We start from the raw sequence: 21,445 nt of genomic DNA, 5'->3' as shown, positions 1-21,445 counted from the left end.
TGACTTATTTATCACCAATACATTGGTTCCACTGTGGATTATTCTGTAGGTGAGCATTTCGCCAGGAGAAGAAGTTGAGAGCGCCTACCTTTTTGTTTCCTTTGTAATCGGTTGTTCAGTTATTATAAATGATAATGTGCAAGGTGACTAGTAATTGAAGCTTCCTTGGCCTCAAAGGGCCCCGTGTTTGGGGAGCCCTGAGCTGAGAGTCCGTCCGCTTCATCGGGCAAAGAGGAGGCCTACACAGAGGTGTGGGGGGGGGGGGGGGCGAGATATTAAGGAGCTAAGAGGAGTCACGTAGAAGCTGAAAAACTGGTTTTGTTGTGGGCTGTTTGTTTGTGGGGGACATACATGGCCGATGAAGTTAATTAGGGTCCTTGCTACAACTACTCGTAGAGGAACCTATTATTTTATCAAAGGAAATGTCCCTTTTTGAGGCCTTTTATCATATTCAAAAAGTTGTTAAATTTGGCACGCATATCAAAACTGGTGAAAAATTGGATAATTTTGGGGTCTCTCATTTTGACGAGAAATGTCCCTATAGCGCCCCCTATAGTATCCCACTAGGCCAGTTTTTTCCCCCGACGCCCGATTGACTTGAAATTTGGCACACATGTGCTCTTGGACATGCTCTACAAAAAAGTCAATGATGGTATGCAAATGCCCCTAACGAGACTTTCCGCCATTTTGAATTTTGTGAAAAACACATCTTTGGCCATTTCTCCTAAACGCTGTGTCAGATTGAGACAAAATTCGCGGTGGATCATTCAATGTCCCGTAGATCCATACAATTCGTATTGATATCTCATTGATTTGAGAATATATGATCTAATGAATTTCTGCATTTTTAGCCTATTTTCATGATTTTTTTGGAGTTGTAAAAGACCGAACTCCTCCCACGGATTAAACCCAATTCTTTTCAAATTCGCACAGTGTGATCTAAAAATCTCGAAAAATTGCATTTTGCCGGAAGAAATTCCAAACTATCTGTGTGGGGAGAATTTTCAAAAAACATAATTTGCCATGAAAATTGAGGTTGTTTTAACTCAACCTTTATCTAATCTGCTCCATATTTCTCATATGGCATGAACTTCTTACCCAGTAGACATCCATGAGATCATTTTTAACCTTAGTCATAGCGCCACCTGGTGACAACAGGAAGATGATTGTTTTTTTTATTTTACACCCTGTTCCTCACAGGTTATGCTCCTCAAAGGTCAATCTGATCCCTCTCAAAATTTCTTAGCGGAGAGGCGAGACCTTGATAATGCTTCACTGTGAATCCGATAATCGGTGGCGAGATGCATTGGCAAAGCTGATCCTTCGCCAAAAACAACTAAACCGTTGTAACTCTACTCCATCATCGGATTCTTTCCAATTTATACAAAAATGAAGAGATGTAAAGTTTGATCAAAGGCATACTGGTAACAGGAATTCAAATACAAAGGTGGCATTTTGATAGGCTTTAATTTGTAAAATGGTACATCAGAATGTTCTGGTCTCAGCGAGACCTTAGGGATGTGTACTCTCTGGCTGGAGTGGAATTACTGTGTAACTATTGATACTTTCCTTTTAATTCTGACCTGAAATTGACCAGATGTAGTCTTGTGATTGAGATTTTGGCTCATGTATGGTATTTTGATAGGCTTTTATTTTGAAATGGTACATCAGAATGTCCTGATTATCACTGAGTGATACCTGGAGGTGGTATACTATCAACCTGAAGTGCAATTATTAACTATTGATTGATACCCTTCTTCTGACAAAATGAATCAGATCCCTCTCAAATGTTGTCAGAAAAGACCTAAAACCTTAATAATGTTAAAGAAGAAGTTTGCAAAGCGGCATTCCTGGCGTTACTCCACACGGTTAAGGATGACTGACTCTTGGACGCTTTGTCCGATGGCCGCAGGAGGTCTTGTCTGCGTTTCTAGCCGTCCGACCGGTGCCCCGACATGCGGAGTAGCGAGGACCCGTCAAACGCTGCTCGCAGTTTTCAATTTAATTGATCCTGATGCAATCTGTCTGTCCCGTAGGCCATCATGGAGGAGGCTGACCTGCTGAGGGAGAGGCTCCAGGCAATAACGGTAAGGTTATTTCCTGTGCTGCTGGCAGTAATTATTGAAAACTAGGATGTGCACTCTGTGTCACATATTGGGAGCTGCTTTGCTTGCTTTGCTCGTATTATTAGAGAAATCCATTTTATGGCCCCTTCCCCCCCTCCTATTGTGATGGAGTGAACTCTGCTGGATTACACACACACACACACACAATGTTTGACAATTTAAACGATCGGTGTCACACAAAACAATTTGTAAGTCAATTTAAAATATATTTCTAGTTGTATCAATGTGTTTTGTGTGACACCGATCATTGAACTCCATCTCTTGTCTCGTACAATGCACGCAATAGCTTCATAGGTAATTTGACTATATCCATGTCCTTTTTTAGTGTTATAGGTAATTTGATTATATCTATAGACTTTATTAGCTTCATAGGTTTTTTGACTATCCATAGGCCTATTTTAACTTTAGTAGGGCTGTCATCCTAAACACATTAATCGCATGGATTAATTAATAGCCATTAATCAAGATTAATTAATTTCAAAATGTACAATTAATTAGTACATTTTCTATCTATGACAGCCTTACTTTATAGGTAATTTATTTATATAGTCTATGTATTGCCACATATGTTACACATAGAGAAATTTGACTTGGTGCAATATAGGAATAAGAATAAGTATTTTGACTATATCCATGTCCTTTTCAAAGGTAATTAGATCATCATGGAACATGTTGAACCTGGTGGAACATGTTGAACTAGCGACTCTTCCTGTTGTCCTCGTGCACTTTGCTCTCAACTCCATCATTTAACAGCTGTGTTTGAAGTCCAACAATCTCCCCATTTTCAGCCAGGACTTTTTCAAGTGGTCCTCTCCAGACTGTGTGCTTAACTTAGCTTAGCATAGCAGTGCTTTAAGGGGTCCGTTTGCCATTCACCCCCCTTCTGTTTGAGACATTCGCCAGAGACCATGTTGTAAAAACGCACATATGGTTGTATGCTGTTTGTTTAAAATTGCGAGATCTTTCCCAGACCGGTCGCAATAAAGGTACAAGGATGTATGTATCTACAACTGGGACGGGGAGCATCGTCACGGTGTTTTGTTGCCAAAGATGGAATATTTCAACTTTTGCGGTTGCTGCGTTTGGCGCCACTTCGCTCGAGAGGTGGACTTGTATCGGATCAATCCAACCCCGTCAGCCTACCGGGGTGCAACAAATGCCTGTTGCCGGTTGGGTTCTCTTTGAGCACAAAGAGGAGAAGTCACTTGTTATGGAGTGGTACAAAGGTCTTTATTTTCTATGCACAGCCCATAAAGGACGTGTGTTTCGTCTGGCGTTGTCTTTCCACCTCAAGTCCTAGGCCTTTGGTACCTCCTCAGCTAGGGAGTTCTTCTCACATTGTGATGGTGTTCTGAATGTGTGCTGCCTCTACTCCAACTCAGCCATAATTGTAACGGCTTCCCAAATGGACGTGGGTGAGGGTTAGACACATAAGAAATTCCACCCATGTGATCATTGTACCAGAGTCTCTGTGCTCCAGTCAGACGCAGACCTATAAATAGCATCAGCAGTCATTAGGGAGATCCCCTTTCACTCAGGCTTTGTGCTCCTAGATCCAACCCACAGTGATCCCTCTCACTGGGACATCCAGGAACACAGTGTTTGGGATCATCAGTCTGGGATTTGTGAAATATCCAGCTCACAATCAAACTCGATATTAGACTAAATGTCTTTCTGCAAGAGTTCTAGTTCCAGGTGGACACACACACTCAGAAACTGTATGGGTTACCCTCAGCTGAAGGTCAAAGGGTCAACACGGCCGTACAGTTTGTATTGTCATGAAAAACCTGGAAAAGTTTTTCCAGACCTAATAAACAAGTGCTCAAAAAAAGTTTAGAAAAAGTCATGAAAATGTGTTGTATTCATGCTAAAGGAATCAGAGCACTGCTGCTGGCAAAGCTACTAAGAAGGGTAAATGCTATTCTAGTCTTCTGACCACTCAAAGCGCTTCAACACTGCATGACATCATTCAGCAGCTTCCACACACAGAGAGCACTGACATCCACACACTGCTCCTGTAGCTGGAAGTGTCTCAGCAGGGCACCCTGCTCCCGACTACCAGCCAAGTCGAGCAGCACATCTCTCCCTGGAGAACAACGTGACAATACAATTGTATTGTGTTCATTACATTTAAAAAGCAAACTTAAAACTTAAGTAAAAGTTACTTTCCAGAGTAACTAATTACTTTTGATACACAGTAACTGGTAAGTATTATTACCTTTAAAAAAAGTAACGATTACCTTTAAAAAAAGTAACTAGTAACTGTAACTAAATACTCATTTTCAGTAACTTGCCCAACACTGGAGATCAGTGCATAGTCGGGAACTTAAAAAAACAGACTTTTTTGGGGCCTAATTGAATAGTTGTGGAAACACTTTTAAATTTAAATACTACATTTAAATTATACACCAAGATTTTACTAAATGTTTGTGATAAATATCTATTGGTCAATGTGTATGAACCCTGAGTACAACAGGTGGAAAGGTTTGATGTGGTAAAATGTGCACATGACGCAAACGTGTGTTTGATTTGTCCCCAAAGAACAAAAGAAGAATCCAGGAGAACATCGCCAAGAAAAGGAGACTGATCGAAGAGGAGAAATTAAAGCTCCAGTACATGAAGGTACATTTGACTGTTTAACAAGAAGAAAACTACCAGAAGACAATGTTGTGTACTCCAGACTACTGCAGGAACATGAAGTTCTTGTCATTTAGTGTCAAGTAGGACAACAGCAGGAACAACTACCATCAGATGTAACCTGTGAGGAGGGAAAGAGATGTGGCTTCATGAGGACAGTAATAGTCTACAATCTATATGTTTTGTGATTACACTGCAACAATCTCAGACACAACCTGAGGAATTAATAGATTCAATTAAATTTAACTCATTTTGAATCGCCCACAATCAAAAATTGGCCTCAGAGGTCTTTACAATTTGTACAAAAAGAAAGAGCATCCACTAACTAATGAAAAAGAATTAACACCAGTCTCCCTGCGCCACTTCTATGTAACTTTGTGATGCAATTTATATTACTATTGTGACACATCCTCTTCTGGCCCAAGAGATGCCATTGTAAACCGTTTGTATTTACATTTTCACCTTTTTTTTAAAAACTGTGCAAAGTCTAAAAAGCAAAATGTAACTTAGTAATCAATAAAATGATCTTTTCCACCTTTCCTTAGGGGAGGTTTAAAACTGAGGGCACCCAGTGGAATAGGCTGCTAACATGACCTGTTAATGGAACTCACAATTGACGCTCATCTCGGTGTGTTTGATTGACAGAAGAAAACCCTGAGGGAGCAGTGGCTGATGGATGGTCTGAGTCAGCAGTCGGAAGAGGAACAGGAGGCCCTGAGGCTTCAGGCTCTGGACGAACAGCATCAGAGTGATCAGCTGCAAAGCAACATCCTCAGGTAAATGTCATTGTAGCAGCGGAACGACCACAGCAGGCGGCTTCAGGCATTCTTAGTTGTTTAAAGCGCATTTTCATTTGTGAAACCTCACATCCCAGTAGAGAGAATCAGTCAGAAAATAGGTCCTTTCCATAGAAATGGACAAATGTTCCAATAAGCGCTGTCAATAGATTAAAAGAAATTAACTAATTAATCGCACATTTTGAAATTTCTTAATGGAGATTAATGAATGTTGTTGTTGTTGCATGTAATCACTTGCATGCATTTTAGACACTGTGTTTAATTGTTAATGTTATTTTAAACACAGGGTAACATCAGACGTTGAGATGGAAGTAGCATAGCAGCTAGCTTAGCATAGCAGTGCTTTAAGTGGTCTGTTTGCCACTCGTCCCCCTTCTGTTTCAAACATGGAGGAATTCCTCTGCTGTAAGTCACGCCTGTTTGTTTTACTTCCATCTTGATGTAACTGACTGCAGCTTTCGCTTCCACGGTCAACTTCCGGTTTACTTCTGGTCCTGGAACTTCAATGTCATAAGTGTGCAATTGCCCGGAAGTAAACCAGAAGTTGAGTCTGGTTTGTTACTTGTCTGTTACTTGGTCGTTAGTGCACTTTATGCTTAATATTTTTCTTTTTAACTTTTTTAATATTTAATTTTTTTTACTTTATTCCCTTGTTTTATACTAACCCATAGCCTTATTCTACTAACCCATTGCATTAGCATTTCATTTTACTTTATTTTATTACTTGTGCACTGTTGTCTTGTCTGTCTACTGTCGCGCACCAACCGCCAAGACAAATTCCTTGTATGTTTAGCATATTTTGGCAAATAAATGTTTCCTGATTCCTGAGTCCAGAAGATCCACTCCTCCCATACTCTTATTGTGTGTCTGCACTGCTTCTTTCTTTTATTATCCCATCTTTGCACAGAGATTGTTGGGTTGGCTGAGGCAAAGGTTGGGAGGAGATGGATCCACACTGGTGAACAAGTTATCAGAGAGCAGCTTGTAGGATTGGTAGCCTGGCAGAACGATGTTGCCACTTGCCCCAATATCTGGCACGCCATCCATTGGAGAGATTGGGCCTACACTGCTAACCTTCACTGCTAACTATCTTGATATCTTATCTTCAGTTCAGGGCAGAACGATACCCTGCATGTGTGCATGCAAAGCAATGTTTGAATTGGATAACTGGAAACTGGAATTACCTTAATAGCAAACACAGCTATATTACCCAGAATGCCGAACATTGGGAAAAATCTAGTAGCTGCTGCTTCTGTTAATTCCGCTGTGCTTGTTTCAATCATCAGCGCGGTTAATATTTGTCTTTTACAGAATAGAGGAGGAAATCGAAGCCTTGGAAACACAGGAGCTCGACATCTCTGCAAACGAAGAAGTAGTTCTGAAACGTTTAAAAGAAGTGGAGAAGACATCTGAGGACATCATCAAGGTAGGCCCAAGTAAACCCTCTATACTTTGCTTGCTTTAATAGCTCTTACCCTGCTCACTGATTATCTTTGCTTAAAAATGCAACTCATTAAGACGTGACAACATCTAAACATCCTTAATCTTTTAACGAACATACTTCGATGATTGTGGTTATAAAATCAGGTCTAATTATCAAGTACAATTATTTTCGGTTCAATAAACTATTGTCTGTAGCCTGGCTGTCATTCATAGTTTTTTTATGAAAATTGGAATCTGCAGGTCAAGTTCTTTTGTTTCTTAGACTTAACGGACGTTTTTATTTGAATTCACAACTTCAATCGTGTGTTTACTGCGACCAAGCGTCAGAGCTGGGAGGAGGATGTTAGTTAAACATGAAATCGGTGTTTCACTGGTGAAATTGCTCTGCAATCTTTACATCCCTGGATGTCTGGTGGCTGCATGAGCGAGTGAATGGGTGACTTTCTCCAGGTGTACGTGGGTGTTCAGACTGAGCACAGAACTGGATCTGAACCTGCAGGGGCCCTGGGGGGGGGGGGGGCATGTTGCCCAGGTTGCTCCAGATACAGAGACCATGAAATACCATGCATATTGTTAGTTTAACGTTTTTAAGCAGTGGTTTGTAAACAAGAGTTCAATTATTTCCTATTTTATCTCTACGATTCATCACATTATTATGTAAAGTGTTTTGGAATATAAATTTGTGCGTATTTTAATTGTCAATTAATTTTACGCTGCGTCATCATCAGACACTTTTAGAAAAATGTTTTCTGCCAGTGTTATTGTGTTTGTGGTGTTATGTAATTATGTCATATGAAAAACAGCAACAGTGGATGCAAACATTGTCACATCTTCATTTAATTCACCTCTTTCCTTTTTTAACATTTCCTCAAATCATGCAATGATAAAATTAATTCAACTCTGGAAATGACTGCTTAAATTGGTGTGCTGCAACAAAAACTTTGTTAGCCAAGAATGATACGACGTCCACCTCTGTCCCACAGTCCAGCTCACTGGACAGTGGAGGTTATAAGTTGTGACTGTCAAACGTGTGGGTTAGAGGACGCCAAATGTCCTTTCATGAATATATCCCACTGAATTCAAATATCATCTTTATATTAACCCCATGCTGCCTGCTGCTCCACCTCTAATCCGTGCGTATTTCTAACAAGATGCACTGTCTGAGTGCTTTGGCTGAATAACTAGAGGAACGTCTCACATGGTGGCTGTGCTGCACTCATCGACTAATGGACATAATTCTTTTTTTGGTTGCTGTCTGGAACTGTAAGACACCGTAAATTAGCTGTGCCTTGAATGTGACTTTGGCATGATATGGAGCACTGCTGTGACGTTGACCTCTCACCACTTTGACCATCAACTACTGTGTCTTCACATGTAGGCGCTAAACGCAGACTTCCAGTCAGGTAAACACCTTTTGTAGCATGTTGGCGTGTATTGTTATTTCTCTGTTTCCCTTTTTATGTAAACATAAAATATATCTGGGCTTTATTAACATGTACAGATGGCTTTGATTAGTCATAATGTTCTTATATTTTATATATATATATGTATATTAGATACATTTAGACAGACATGCATATGTCTACTAGGCAAGGTAACACGCTATTATCACATTAACGCATTAATTAAATAACAGCCAATTATTTTATCTGCCGTTTTTTTTACATACATTTTTTAATTATTGTTTTGAAAGTCCTTGCTCAGTGGCTCTGAATACACATGCGGGCCAACCATGGGTTTGGCGAGTTCATCCGTATTGACTTGGGAGGGAATTCAGCTGGGGTCAGAAAAACGGTGAACGGGGCCTAAAATTGACTTTTATACACTTTTTCTATAATGTGGGAGATTTTGTTCTTTTCATTAGATTAAGTTTAAATTGAGATTTACAATAAATATTTCAACTGCCAGTAGACAGCAGGGATTTTTCTGTTCAGGTGACTTTTTAGTCTGTGAAGTCTATATTTTTACTGGATTTCCTTTAGGGGGATCTAAAAAAAGCTTTCAGTGATGAAAGCTACAGATACATTTAGGTCTATCAACACGGCACCATGGAGGATATTAAAAATATTAATGGTCACGTCAGAGTTTGTTACCTTCCTCCATTCTTTTTAGTCCCCACCAGTTGATTCATGTGAACGCTGCAGCAATGGTAGGCCCGCCCCCAATGCTCTCATTGGTTAAGATGTGTGATGACTCATTACATGGAATCATTACATGTTTCCAAGGCAATATTGATCAACCTGCAACCAGTGGCTTGTCTACAGTATATGTCCACTCAGAGCCAGACTTTCAAATTAATATTAATAATAATTAATAGATAGCATCAAATAGCTTTAATGTGTATATATCTGCCCCTGTTAAAAAAAGAATGCCACTTTAAATTATTGTCTATTAATGGTCTGAAAAAACCTCAAGACAAACATCTTGATATTTACGTAACAATGTTTTAACATTTTATTATAACAAGATCCTTAAATGATGATCTTATGACCTAACATGGCCTTTAATTGTTTTATTGTATATCACTCGTCAACCTTTTTCTCCTCAGATGAGATACATCATGTCCTCCCACCACTCCCAGATATCCCATCATTCATCCAAGAGACACCAACAAAAAACCCTCCAGTGCATGAACTTGTTAGTGAAGGACCAAAGAAAGGTACACATATAATTTAACCACTGCTTTTGCTGAAAATATTAATACAAACGGGAGTAAGGGCTGGGGGAATTTTTCTTTAGTAGGGCCAGTCAATCAGTTTCACTAAACATCCCAGTATGATTCAATGCAAAAAAAGGGTATCGAACACGCATTATTACTTTGCAGTTACATTTTAACATAGTAAGGACATCTTATTCATACAATTCAGTATATTTATATATATATATATATTAAAGACAATATAACTAACATAACAATTACTATAAATATACAGTATAATTATCATGAATATATAAGTAAATACATTACAATAGGAATATATTTATATAAAATCTAGTAGAACATATGTATATACATTGAGATGCCCTTATGAACAGTGTGTTAAGGAAAGACCAACTCAAAAGCCCCACAAAACTAATTCAAGACACGTTGAATTATTTTGGATGAAATGTCCTTGTCCTCGTTGTGTGTCCTCACCGCAGTCCTGTGTGCGATGTTAAGTTATTGCTGCGGTGACTGTGTCTTAGGGTACAGGTGAAGTTCAGCCTGATTCGTTGGTTTTCGTTCGCTTTAAGTGGAATGTTATGGTGTCTTCTGAAAGACAGGATAGGAAAGGGTATGCAAGTACGACGGCGTGTGTTGAAGGTGAGGGTTAAAGCGTTTGAGGACTATCTTGGAATGATTAAAGTAACAAAATCTGTCACGTAGACCAGATCAAACGACGGGAAGGTTGTCTGAGTGAATAAGGACGCTTGGGATGCCATCTTTGTATAAGCCCCCAAAGACCGTCAGAAGGAGCCACGTTTTACAATGCGTCCTCGAGAACGTGAACAGTGGGTAAAGCTGTTTATAATACCGGAAGATGTTGGAAGTGTGGTCCTGCTCCCGAAACGCCAATTAGCTTCACTTGTTAAAACGGCGCATCGCGAGGCTCGCCTTGAAGAGAGAGCAGCGTAGGCTCAAAGCTGAATGTATTTCAGGATGCTAAAAGTATATTATGTCACTCATTTATCTTATTATAATATTAGCAAATTGAGAAACAATTAGGTTTTCATATGTGCCGACCTTTTTAGAAGCCATCAAACATCAGGTACAGAAACAGTTAATAGGGAAAAAAGAGTGGAGCACACTAATTGATATTCAGCCTTCAATAGTCCAAATAAACATTAAACTGAGTTAAAAACTTAATAAAAAATATAAACCGTCAAAAATCTCTAGGGAGCAAAGGAGTTTTATATTCTATTTCTGCGTCTACGACTATGGTGTGTTCACGCCAAACGCAACTAGTCCCTCGCCCTAGACACAACGGAGAGGGGGTGGGGGGTGGTCCTGAAAACAGTTGAACTTTCCACCATTTTTACGCTGCATCAACAATGGAGGATATAACAACTATCTGTAGTGGAAGTCAAAATAGCATCCGTAGGTGCAGACAGGACTTCTACAGGAAGTGCGGCTGGATGACTGCTGCTTTGACTGGTCGTTTGACTGTTTGATAGCTGGTCTGCTCGGATTGGGGACCGGCCTTCACCGCCTACACATCATACTTCTCTGTCGAGGGAACTTCCCCGTGGAGAGAGACTTGTAATCCTCTAGCACAGTGGTTCCCAAACTATTTCTGTCAGGGCCCCCTTTTGAAGATGGACACTGTAAGACATATAAAAAAGACATTCAGTACGGTCCTAGTCATGAATGATTTTACCATCAATATTTTCTTTTATTTAAGAGGAAAGTCTTAAGCTTTGTCTTAAATGAGCTGACTGTGTCTGCTGGTTCCACAAAAGAGGAGCTTGATAACTGAAGGCTCTGGCTCCCATCCGACTCTAGGAAGTAACCAGCATCTATGGAGCAGTTACCGAGTAGGGCAGTATGGTATTATGAGTGTAGCACACTAGGACATACGTGACATCCAAGCGTGCCTTAGTTTTAGAAGAATTCTTTATTCCTCAGTTAACATGGTAAGAAGTGCGCATAGGCACCACGTTACAGGTACTATACCTTTTACACTCTTTGTTCAGTGAGCACTCGAGCAAACTAAGAGGAAAAATGTGTTGCTAGACAAAACCATCAAACAATTTAATGTGGAGGTATCAGTAGGTCAGCACATGTACGGTGAGCACAAAACCAAATTCAAACATAAACACAGCACCGGTGTCACACCAGACCCGAGACTTTTCTCCCCGACCCCCTGGTGCCAAATTCATTTAGAGAATGTTTTTAAAGGCAGAGCAACCTCGGCTCAGGTGTGGCTCAGCCAGCTGACGACAGTCCAGCACCTGCAACAGACGACCCAAACGACAGGGAACCCTAGGACAGGAAACCCTAGGACAGGAAACCCTAGGACAGGAAACCTTAGGACAGGGGTTCCCAATAGGCAGTACTAGTAGATTGCGGCCTACTGCGGGCGAAACAAATGCCAATGATAGTTAGCAATCCTTGCTTACCCAGGGATTAAAGGATTACCCACTCAACCTTTCTTTTAGTTTTTGTGTGTGATTTCAGAATTAGTTTGTTTGTCTTATTTGGACAAGTTAAGTGGCGCCAATCCTTTCTAAAGTAAATTACAGTTTCCATCCATGTATGGTTTGTATTTTTGCTGATTCCCATGATCTTAATTGACTAATTGATAAAACAATTAATGTTGAACTAACAGTTATATCTCTTACTATGGTGATATCATAAACTATATATGATGTATAGGCCAAGAAAGCAGTATTAGTTTTCAAAAATAAGAATATATGTAACATCAACAAATGTTCAGTGACAAGACATGTCATTGATTGTTTTCTAAGCTTTATCCAGAAAAGTTCACTTAAGTATTTTCTCCATTCCAGCTACGTTTGTGATGGAGATCAGTGTGGAGCATGATAAGAGAACAGGCAAAAGTCAGGTAGTCTCTACAGCAACCATCACCCCAGAAGCCGTACAAAAGAGAGGCTTAAAGGTGTACGATGATGGGCGGAAGTCCGTATATGCTCTGCAACAAGACGGAAGTAAAATCCACCATGGCACAGTGGGAGTGATGACACCCACAGAGTTAGAGGAGCTGCTGCATCAGGCCACAAAGAAGAACGTACCTGAGGTGCAGTACCATCAGCCTGTCTACGCTGTACCCTACACAGGAAGCAGCACACCTTCAACGCCTAGGATAATGAGACAAACTCCAACCCCCAGGCCCTTTCAAAGCTCAGTCCTGCCCAGAAATGAAGATCAAATCTTCCGAGAGGAAAGAAAATGCAGCCTAGATCTGGAAACATCACAAACTACAAACAGATCACACAGCCCAAGTCTAATCCAACCTGACTCAATATCAAGAGTCCAAAGACCAAGACAGGACATCAATTGGCCTTATCCTCACATTCCAAAACAATCAAGGACTGACAGCCATGACGAAACTCTCCGGGGACCCACCAACAGAAAGACGGATGCCTGCTGTCCAAACCCAGCAGCTCTTGTCTCGGTCAAAGCCTGGTCTGGAGGTTTACCAGCACCCAAACAACCATTCTACATGGGTGTAGATGGCTGCAGTCCTCCACTAGCCAACCGTAAGGCTGAAGTTGATCTTTATGTTCTCACAGAGGGTTCAGGTGAACTCGTCTCTGCAGATGGCAATGCCTCTCTTAATCTCATGAACAACCTGCCAGAGGAGCTAGAATCAGAAGCCATTAGCATGATATTCATGGGCTATGAACATGTTGAGGATAAAGATGACATCCAGGCAGAGCTGGTTAACATCAGCAGTGATGAGGAGGATGAAAAAGCCTATTATGATCAGAATAAAAGTGACAGTGAAGGGTGTCTCTCATACCATCCCGAGGGATACAAGAGTAAAGTCTTCCAACCCAAAGTAGGTTTAGCAAAGGTTAAAGGCCGCAGAGACGTTACTGAAGATAATGTCAGAAACAGGGAAGATTTAGGGCTCCACAAGCCAACATTCACCCACACTCCTGAGAGACCCAGTCCCTACCTGGAAGGACAGAGGGTGGCTGATTCTGCAGAAACAGGCAGCATAAATTTGGAGATGATGCTCTGTTCAACAGGAAGTTAAGATTGAACCGTACCACTTCCTGAGAAACTGGATTGTTGGAGAGTAAATACAGGAATGGAATGTATTCTATTTCCTTGTCCTTTACCATGTTTATGGGTGTTTGTAGGTTTGAGGGATTGAAGAAACACCTGAAAGGTACTGCCACTGTTGTCCTGTCATTGTGATTGGTAAAGCTTTATTGCATAATCCTACCAGTTAGTTTTATTAGCCTGGGAAATTAACATGGGCACAGTGTCACTGTTTAAAATAATATACTTATTACATTATTAAGTCAAGATATTGGTAAACAAGGCATGTATTCATACATTTTTGACTAGTATTAAGCCATTTGAATATCTTATTGGTTGCCAGACACAAACCTTTTTCAAAGGGTTTGTAACCTCCTTCAGTACACATTGCTTTGTTAATATTCATAAGGAAGACGCCTTGAGGTTGAAATGTCAAGCATATTGCTTGGATAGGTGTCTTGCTCACGCAGAACACGTATCACCCTGGGATGGAATCGCTAAACACAGGGTTGCCAGAGGGCGCTCACTACTCAGGACTTGAGTTAACAAAATCGATTTTACTATTGCAATGCGTCGTTTTCCTGACTTTGTCTTTACTTAATTTACTTTAGTCAGATTCTTTGGCATGTACGTGCTTTTACTCACTGTGCCATGTGGCCACAAGCGCCACATGTCTGAAAGTTTCAACATGAGAAGCATGGCCTCAGATTTAGAGGTGCTGATCGTCATCCGCTTCACACTCTGCTGCGAACCCCCCCCCCATTTACAGTTCAGACCAAAGATGCCATCAGGACCACATCATCTACCAAAAGCAGCAATGACACAATGTCCACAGTTGGACCCCTCCTCCCCTCGACTACGGCTCAATATCCTGTACATAAGTACCACACACAGGATTGGGGACAAGGCACGAGGTTTCAGATCATTGTCCTGCAGCAGAATCCAAGTCCGCTTGAGCTTGGGTTCACAAACCTATTATCTTTTTACATAGTGCCAGGTAGGTTTGGATAGATTTTTTTACCTTAATAAATAAAATCATTATTTAAAAACTGCATTTTGTATTTACTCAGGTTAAAGATAACCTTTAGCATCAGGCAAAGATGCCTGATGCTAAAGTGTTTCAAATCATCGAAAACAATTAAGTTTGACAGATATGCAACAAAATAAGATACCAAATATTCTTTCACAGCACCGTAGATATATCAGACCTTATCAGGCTCCTTAAAAAGTGAGTAACTCAAGACATACAAACAGCTCTATGGTATGATCATCAACAGATAATCCACTTTATCACTAGTAATCGTGTCTTACCTGGTAAATTTAGTTGGGTGCGACTGCAGCACTTTGTAAGAAGTTCACTCGAATGTCCTGCAGGATCTCCATGTCCTTACAGATGTCTGACGTCAACCCAAATCAACACCTTTGAAAGAACTGGAAGCGGTGACTTTGACCCAGACTTCATTACAAACATCAATGTTGGACCTCAATAATAATCCTTTTTCTGAATAGGTGCGAATTACAAATGAGATGGACGTTGTTATTAAAAGCCTTGAACTATCTGGCCTATTTTAATAAAGGTGTAAATCATGCCTGTGTGAAATTAACTGCCGTTACTTCCCTCGGATTAAAAATGTTTCTTCATCGACAATGGTTACAGTATTGTTTGTGGCAAAGCCAAAGCCAGTTCAGTTACAACAAGGGGAAATGACACCAATGTGTGAGAATCATTTTAAATTAGACATATTAATATTGTTGGCGTCTGTATAAATCCATGACAACAGTGCACTGAATTCTGTCTTAGTGCTGATAGGACTGATGGCTGAGGGAAAGTCACTGCTCTTCTTTTAAGTACTTGGCTGCGTGGGATGTGAAAATAATGATGGGGGAAAGAAGGTGGCATTTAGTCAGTCATATAACAGCAATTCTGTATGTAAGACAATTATGTGGAAAGTAAGACCTATGGCAAAAAAACAGAAGTTCAACATTTACGCTGTATCCATCTTTTCATTAACTACAAGAGTCTAATAAACCACTGTTTCCTTTTGGGTGGTAACTTATTCATCTGATCATGACTTGTAGGACCTTCTAGACTTCTACAGCTGAACATTGAACAAGAAAACTTGTTGTGCCTCAATGACTGTCTATGCACCACAATAAAGTCTAAGTAATAGACCCGTGTTTGAGATTTGACAAAGGTATGTTGATTGATATCTTGATCACAATGATATTCAACTTCCCCCAACAAAATCTAACCTGTAGTTAATAATTGTATTCTTAAGAACACCTAAGGATTTACGTTCAGCAAAAAATGACACAAGATTAGATTGGATTAGAAATATTTGTCATTATTCAAAGCCTCCCACCACATGAAAAGTGCAACACATAAAGTGCTTAAACAGCCTTTTTTAAGGAATACAATGGATCAACACATAACCAAAAATAGGGTAGGAGATCTGCGGGCAAGGCTCATTGATCACTGTATCATAGATATGAAATACTATGAGGATAATCACCATTGATGTAGAGACACAGAGAAGGTTGAGGTACATTTTCAATTTATTTATGGTGATGTCTATACATTTAACCAAACAATGACTCCCACGCTGATTATCAACCTCTTGATGTTTAAGTAACAAGACAAAAGGTACGTGTGTATTTGGAACGAAGCCCTGCAGTAAAATATGAATCTTCTTTAGAAAGCTGTATAACAATTCTGATCTGATCCATCTGAGATATTTTGCCTAATTATTTTATATACTCTATATATTTACCATGGTGCACCATTATATATCCCATTTTTTATTTTAAATGAAATCGAAACAAGCTTGATGGACCAGCTGATGATGTCATCAAGTCAGCTGCTGTTTCCATTGTGGGAATGTTCTTCGTTCCCACGAGAACGCAGGTCCGCTGTCTCTAGGTGTATTGAGAAAGGATGTTTTTGAGTGAATATGGTTACAGATCTACTGTCCTTCTACTGTCGGGGAGTTTGCAAAGGAACGAATGCGTCTGGGACCAAAATGATGTATTTTTTTGCGTGAGAAACTGGATGTGTGGCGTGAGTGTGTGTGAAAACATGCAAAGGCGAGTGTCACACGGCGAAACCGTGAGAGTTGGCAGCTCTGTGAGAAGTTCTAAATGTGCAGCAGGATGGATACGTGTCGGACACCCTGCATGTCAGTCCACTGACTATTTCCATTTCTCATTATAGGTTAAACAGGGTCATTATCAACTGCTCTCTCCTGCATAAGGCGCATGTACCCCGGGCAAGTAGTACTTTGAGGCTCCGTGACTGTTACGGTTCTATTTAGCATCTGTTCTCAGATTAATGAATCATAACTGTACGGCTCAGCAGCAAACATTTGGCAGACAACTAATGGAAATCTGCACAACCGTACTATTGTCCCATCATCTTTTAGAGGAACCAAGTTGATGGGACAATAACATGGTTTGTTAACAACGTTATCAACGTACAGCTTGGGTAGATTACATTCTAATGAATGCATGCAGAGCTCCAACAGTCTCTAACAAGGTGTGAGAACTCTCCAAGGAGGAGGTAACACCGTACAGCCTTCCCGCCACAAAGCGACTGGACCCAATAATTGCTCTGAACGTGAAGGACTAACATGGCTTGTTTGTACTCCCAGCTGACCGGATAGAAGCTTGTGGAGTTTGCAATGATTGGAGCGCTTTTCAGCCCCCTGCAACAGCCGCACGCTGATTCTATATTTGATATAGTTTCTAGATTGGCCTAGATTGACTTTGACCGGTGATAATATCCCGTTTCAAGGATGATAAATGATGTTAGGTTTCAGTTGTAACAATAAAAGCAACACTACATAATTAACTAAAGCATTGCAGGCTCACACAAAATAGAGAGACACGTCGGCGAGGGCTCAAATCAATCCTGCTATTGGATAGAGTATGAAGACAAGATGAGCTCCTCTCTGCTGAAGTATTGGCTGACTCCAGCACAGCCTCCTTCCACCAGCCGGCCAATCAGGAGCGGCAGCAGCCCGGCTGTGCTGCCAGTGTGGAGGCTGCACTCAGAAACAGCAGAGTAGTCTGCGTAAGCCCATCACACCGTCTCAGGTAGGAATATTAACACACACACAAGTTTGCAAAGATGTGTCATCCTCACTGCTACTCAAATGGAAGTCAGCTGGTGTTTTATGTGTTCATGTGGTGGGAGCGATGCTGCAAGCCTCCCAGCAGAGCAGTTATTGGGTTGTTGTGTGCTATGTATCAACTAGCTACAGTAGGTGTGTGTGTGAATAAGCAATGAGGTTGGACTCTCCTTGCTGTGTGATGGCTTTGGTTGGATTTCCAGGTAGTGAGAAATTAAGCTGTGTATTTATTTTGTTCATTTATGAAGCGAGCCTTTAAGGTTTGTTTCACCTTTTGCATACATGTCGTATGAGTTTGACATTTAAGGAAGTCGTTCTCAGAAGCAGGAGAGCTTTGGGGATATTTAATGCTGATAACGTAAAACTAAAAGGTCAGATTGTCTCTCAGGATCAAAGACATTTGTCGTATTTCCTGCAGGACAATAGATGATCAGTTTGGTCCCTGTCTCTGGTCCATGTGCCATCGGGGTGTGAACGTTGGTTACTGATGGACAGGCGCCTCCCCGCAGGGTACCTGCTGCCAATGGGTGAATAATGACAGCAAACAGAAATACTAGTAGAGTCATTTCGCATTTACTTACAGTTCAATCATTGTTATTCCCTGATTACCCTGAAATGATTTAATCACTCCTCTCTCTCAGCTCCAGACGTATTGTTTTCTACGGAAGAGTGAAATCTCCTTCAACAGCTGCTTGCTGTAGTTATTAATAAACATTCCTAAAAATGGTGCATTTCATTTTCAGGGTTGGATAATGCCAAGTATTTGTGAGGCTAGCGCGGTACAAACTGCAGTGTATTTGTTCACGGTGATGATGTCACATGTCCTTGTCCTAGAGCTCGATGGCAGTGAGGAATACAAAGATTAGAGACAATTGTCAAATGTTCTCAGGAAGCTTCCTCACGGAGTGAAATGAAGTAGTGGAACTAGCCGCCTGTTAGAATAATCTAATGGTAAGAAAAGGCGCTTCAATGCTTCCCTACTAATCGATTGAAATGGTACATAATTGATTGTATCGATACTTGGAAACTGCACATTGGATTTAAGCACAAAAACGGTGTGGATGTGTGTGTGTTTGTTTGTTTGTTTGTTTTTTAGCACTTTAGACACGTTAAACGTTACTGGATTCAGTCTGCCTGTCTGTGATGTCATCAGTACGCAGCGGCAATAACAACAAACAACAAAAAACACAGCGTGGAGGAGACGACTGCGAGCGAGAAATTTACAAACAAACTTATTTATCCAGCGCGTGGAAACATTTTGGCTTTTGCAAACACGGAGGTGTTCTAAATAAGTCGCTCGCAGTTTGTAGAATATGTAGAAGCCAAATAAAAAAACACAGAAACACGAGGAATCTTTGCGGCCGTCTACTAAGGCGCCGTGGGATTAAACAACGCCGACAGTCAGGACCTCTAGCAGCGTCACCGCTGCAGCAGCAGCAGGTAACTGTAGCTCTGCAGACGCCTCAGGCCGCCAGCACCAAACTCAACATCACAGTAACAAGTTTATCTGTAGACGTGCGACCCTATGATGTGGTTGAAAATCCGGGTTCCAAAACATTGTGTAATTATTGTGTAATGTTTACATTGAAAATGGCACTTGATTCAAATAAAAGGTTAATACATTTGCCATTAATTGTTGTTTGCTTGTTTATAATATCCATAATTAATTTAAAGAAACAACAGGGATCTCAGAAACTTTGCCTGCACTGTCCAGTAAAGTTACTGAATCGATTTCAAGTCACTGAATCGAATCGTTCTAGATTAACCCAGATCGTCCATGAATCGAATCGGCAACCATGAATCGCGATTCGAACCGAATCGCTGTTAAAATGAATTGTTACACCCCTATTAGTGACGTATCATTCAGCCATTCACGGGAAATAACGATTACGACCGAGAAACGCAGATCATATACCGTATTACCGGCGCACCTTCAATGAAGGACCTATTTTAGAACATTTTTCATATATAGGGCACTTCGGATTATAAGGCGCATCAGATACTGCAGTCAAACGCTTGGCGTCGGGGCGGCCTTGAGCGCCGTGTACAACCAGTATGGATCAACCGATTAACCAATTGATCCATATATATAAGGCGCTCCGGATTATAAGGCACTGACGCTTTGTGAGGAAATTAAAGCCTTTTAAATGCGCCTTGGAGTGCGGAAAATACGGCAAGTGTGCGTTAGCATAACTCATTTAAGTTGCAGCCTTGTTCATAAAGTAATACTGTGACCTGGTTGTTTTAAGTCGTCTGCATGACTCAGCACTGTGAAGGCATCTAAGATGCTTCTTTGCAGTCCATCTTCAGAGAATTGCGGTTTCTCCGCTGCACACTGACGTCACTAACTTCTCATGAATTGTCCGAACCATCTTTTCTTGACCCCGTGACGTTTTACACAGAGGTCAAGGAATAGTGGTTAGGAATAGACGCTGGGAGGTCACTCTTCTGACAATTCAGATCCGTGTTTGATATTGTTCTGTAGTCCTATCCTAATGGCGCAGATCTCAATGCTGCTCTGATGCCTTACGCCTGTTCATGATCACAGACTTGACAGTACGTGTGTGGTATTTCTATTTCTCACAACCAGTAGATGTGGAAAAAAGGCTCAAAGAAGCCGTTGCATGTAACCCCTCATGCCCCAAACCCCTGATGCAAGGGGCACTTCACTTTTCAGATTTCCAGCCAGGAGTTTATAGGATAAAAATATATACGGTAGTATTGCATTTATTTACATGGTGTGAAAACGGAGTCATGGTAAAGTTCAATTACTCAGCAGGCCGTTGCCTGTGGAAAATAATCTAGTGAGGAGCATCGATGAAACGGTGAGCGGCAGAGGACATCCACAGGCATATGGCGGGCATGGGACATTTAAGACTGAACCGGTGAGAATGCTGCGGAAAGAAGACGCTCAGCTGTACGCTGTATATACAGCATGACACGTACCTCTCCCTATGCTGCAAAGGGCAAAGGAGGAGGTCCAGAGGATGGAGAGGAATGGCATCATTGAGAGAGTGACCATTGGACCATGCATACTGACTGGTTTGCACCCATTGTGGCGGTCTTGAAGAAGAGCACAGCCAAAGTGTTGATCTCAGGAATCAGGAATCAGGAAACATTTATTAGCCAAAATATGTCAAACATACAAGGAATTTGTCTCGGCGATTAGTGCGCGACAGTAGACAGACAAGACAACAGTGCACAAGTAATAAGATAAAGTGGAATGAAATGCTAATGCAATGGGTTAGTAGAATAAGGCTAAGGCTATGGGTTAGTATAAAACAAGAGAATAAAGTTTACAAAATATAAATATTAAAAAGTAAAAAAGAAGCATAAAGTGCACTAACAAACAAGTAACAAACAAGTAACAGACAAAGTGACAAGTGACAAAGTGATGAATTGCAGTTAAAGTGGCATGTGCAGTATGAGGGGGAGTGACCGGTGGAGTGTTATAGTCAGGCAGTGGGGGACCGGGCTCTATTGATGAGCCCGACTGCCGACGGGAAGAAACTGTTCGTGTGGCGGGAGGTCTTAGTCCTGATGGACCTGAGCCTCCTGCCAGATGGAAGAGGCACAAACAGTTTTTGTCCGGGGTGGGAGGGG

General features: G+C 41.0%; 1 protein-coding gene across 6 annotated transcripts in view; it reads left to right on the top strand.

Moving 5' to 3' along the window:
* Positions 1 to 21,445, top strand: part of palmdb (palmdelphin b) — a 42,428-nt gene that overhangs the window by 9,013 nt on the left and 11,970 nt on the right. For 2 of the 6 annotated variants that reach the window (XM_040166621.2, XM_040166623.2), the window contains exons 2-6: positions 2,037 to 2,087; positions 4,668 to 4,748; positions 5,409 to 5,539; positions 6,872 to 6,986; positions 9,552 to 9,662. In XM_040166621.2, coding sequence (XP_040022555.2) covers positions 2,043 to 2,087; positions 4,668 to 4,748; positions 5,409 to 5,539; positions 6,872 to 6,986; positions 9,552 to 9,662 — 483 coding nt within the window. In that variant the 5' untranslated portion in view covers positions 2,037 to 2,042. Of the gene's footprint in view, positions 1 to 2,036; positions 2,088 to 4,667; positions 4,749 to 5,408; positions 5,540 to 6,871; positions 6,987 to 8,381; positions 8,407 to 9,551; positions 9,663 to 17,666; positions 17,808 to 21,445 lie in introns of those variants that run through there. The other 4 variants (XM_040166624.2, XM_078096657.1, XR_013454310.1 and 1 more) reach the window with 3 other exon arrangements.

The sequence above is a fragment of the Gasterosteus aculeatus genome, chromosome 21, assembly GCF_964276395.1.
Source record: "Gasterosteus aculeatus chromosome 21, fGasAcu3.hap1.1, whole genome shotgun sequence".
In the NCBI taxonomy this organism is placed as follows: domain Eukaryota; kingdom Metazoa; phylum Chordata; class Actinopteri; order Perciformes; family Gasterosteidae; genus Gasterosteus; species Gasterosteus aculeatus.
Note: the sequence above shows the minus strand (reverse complement) of the source record. Positions and strands in the feature narration are given on the sequence as shown.